Source organism: Myotis davidii, unplaced genomic scaffold, assembly GCF_000327345.1.
Source record: "Myotis davidii unplaced genomic scaffold, ASM32734v1 scaffold428, whole genome shotgun sequence".
In the NCBI taxonomy this organism is placed as follows: Eukaryota; Metazoa; Chordata; class Mammalia; order Chiroptera; family Vespertilionidae; genus Myotis; species Myotis davidii.
This window is the reverse complement of record NW_006299834.1, coordinates 480,469-482,077: the sequence shown is the minus strand read 5'-3', so window position 1 is coordinate 482,077 and position 1,609 is coordinate 480,469. Positions and strand designations below refer to the sequence as shown.

At 64.6% G+C, this 1,609-nt stretch overlaps 1 protein-coding gene across 1 annotated transcript in view; it reads left to right on the top strand.

Moving 5' to 3' along the window:
* Positions 1 to 319: 319 nt before the first annotated feature.
* Positions 320 to 1,609, top strand: part of PNPLA3 (patatin like phospholipase domain containing 3) — an 11,505-nt gene continuing 10,215 nt past the window's right edge. The window contains exon 1 of the mRNA XM_006775990.2: positions 320 to 328. Coding sequence (XP_006776053.2) covers positions 320 to 328 — 9 coding nt within the window. The remainder of the gene's footprint in view (positions 329 to 1,609) is intronic.

Sequence of the window (1,609 nt, the reverse complement as noted above, 5' to 3'; positions counted from 1 at the left end):
GGAGCTTGTCCAAGGAGGAGCGGGTGGAGCTGATCCTTGAGGTCCCCTGGGGAGGCTCTGGGCCAGCTGAGCTGCCAACAGGAAGAGTTGATTCTCCCTGGGTCCCACCGACCCGGATGAGGGCTGTGGCCTGTGTCCCGGGGTGGGCACCTTCTTCCCTTCGGGGACTTAAGAGACTGGAGACAGCACCACAACTCCTCCCTGCTCCTGGCACCACTGGTGCAGCCCAGCCCTCCTGGGTGCAGACATCTCAGGCAGAAAGAGGGCCAGGGCTCCTGGAGACCAGCTGATCAGGCTTGGAGGAGGTTGGGGGGCCATGATGGGTAGGGTGAGTGCAGGAGAGTAGGAGAGCTATCTCCTCTCCTTCCCAGTGTTTCAGGCCCTTCCTCGGGGCTGGAGTGGCCCCTGGACCCCCCACACCATGCTCACCCTCCACACCCACTCAGGGCCGCAGGAAATGACAGCCCTTTAAGTTTTGTCGGGATTAACGTCTGTGCTTGTGGAAGCCAGTGGGAGGGAGGGGTGTGGGCTGGTGCCCAGCTGGCCTAAAGGACTGGGGTGCAGCCTCCTCGGCTTGGGGTTCCCCATCAGGGGGCAAAGCTGGGAGCAAGGGGCAGTGTGGAGCTGTTGACCCAAAGGCCCAGAAGGAAGAGGATGCCCCTCATCAGCCCGTTCCCCTGGGCTCCTTAGGGGCTTCCTCTTGGCTGCACCCAGGGCTGCAGGTGGGACGCAGCCAGCAGGGCTGCCTCTGCTCTGGTGACAGGAGTCTCCTGCCAGGAGGGCAGCCCTGCCATTGGAGGGACCTGGGCTGAGTGGGAGGTGGGGTTAGGGGGCCACCCTGCAGGGGGAGGGGAGCAAAGGGCAGGATGTGACCTCCAGGACGGCCAGTCCGCCCCCACCCACCCCCCGGGCTATAGCAGTGCTAAGCCAGTCCTTGTCCCCAAGGTGACCTGGAGCCACCCACGAGGTTGAACGTTTAACTGGGGCTGTGACCCCAGGACCCCAAAGAGGTGCAGAGCAGTGAGGGGTTCCCATAGGCCGAGCCTGGGGCTGTGCCCGCAGACAGGGTGAGGCAGGTGAGAGGTGGAGGCAGGTGACAGGTGAAGGCTGCTGAGAGGGGGAGGTAGGTGAGAGGGGAAGGTAGGTGAGAGGGGAGGCAGGTGAGAGGGGAGGCAGGTGAGAGGGGGAGGCAGATAAGAGGGGAGGCAGGTGAGAAGGGAGGCAGGTGAGAGGTGGAGGCAGGTGAGAGGGGGAGGCAGGTGAGAGGGGAGGCAGGTGAGAAGATAGGCAGGTGTGGGGGGAGGCAGGTGGGAGGTGGGTGCAGGTGGGAGGTGGAGGCAGGTGAGAGGGGGAGGAAAGTGAGAAGGGAGGCAGGTGCGAGGAGCAGACAGGCTTCCCGCCCTGGTGCTGGCCCTGTGTTCTCTGCCCCCTGGAGTCAGACCTCCCTGGCTCTGGCTCTGAGGGGAGTCGGGCGAGGAGAGCGCACCTGGGCCTCTGGAGGCTCGGTGCCACGGCCAGGCCGGGAGGGCACAGTGCAGCAGGAACAGTGCAGGCCGCGCTGTCTGTGCTTTTACGTTTCCCAGAGACAGGAAGCAAAGAGGAAGGCACA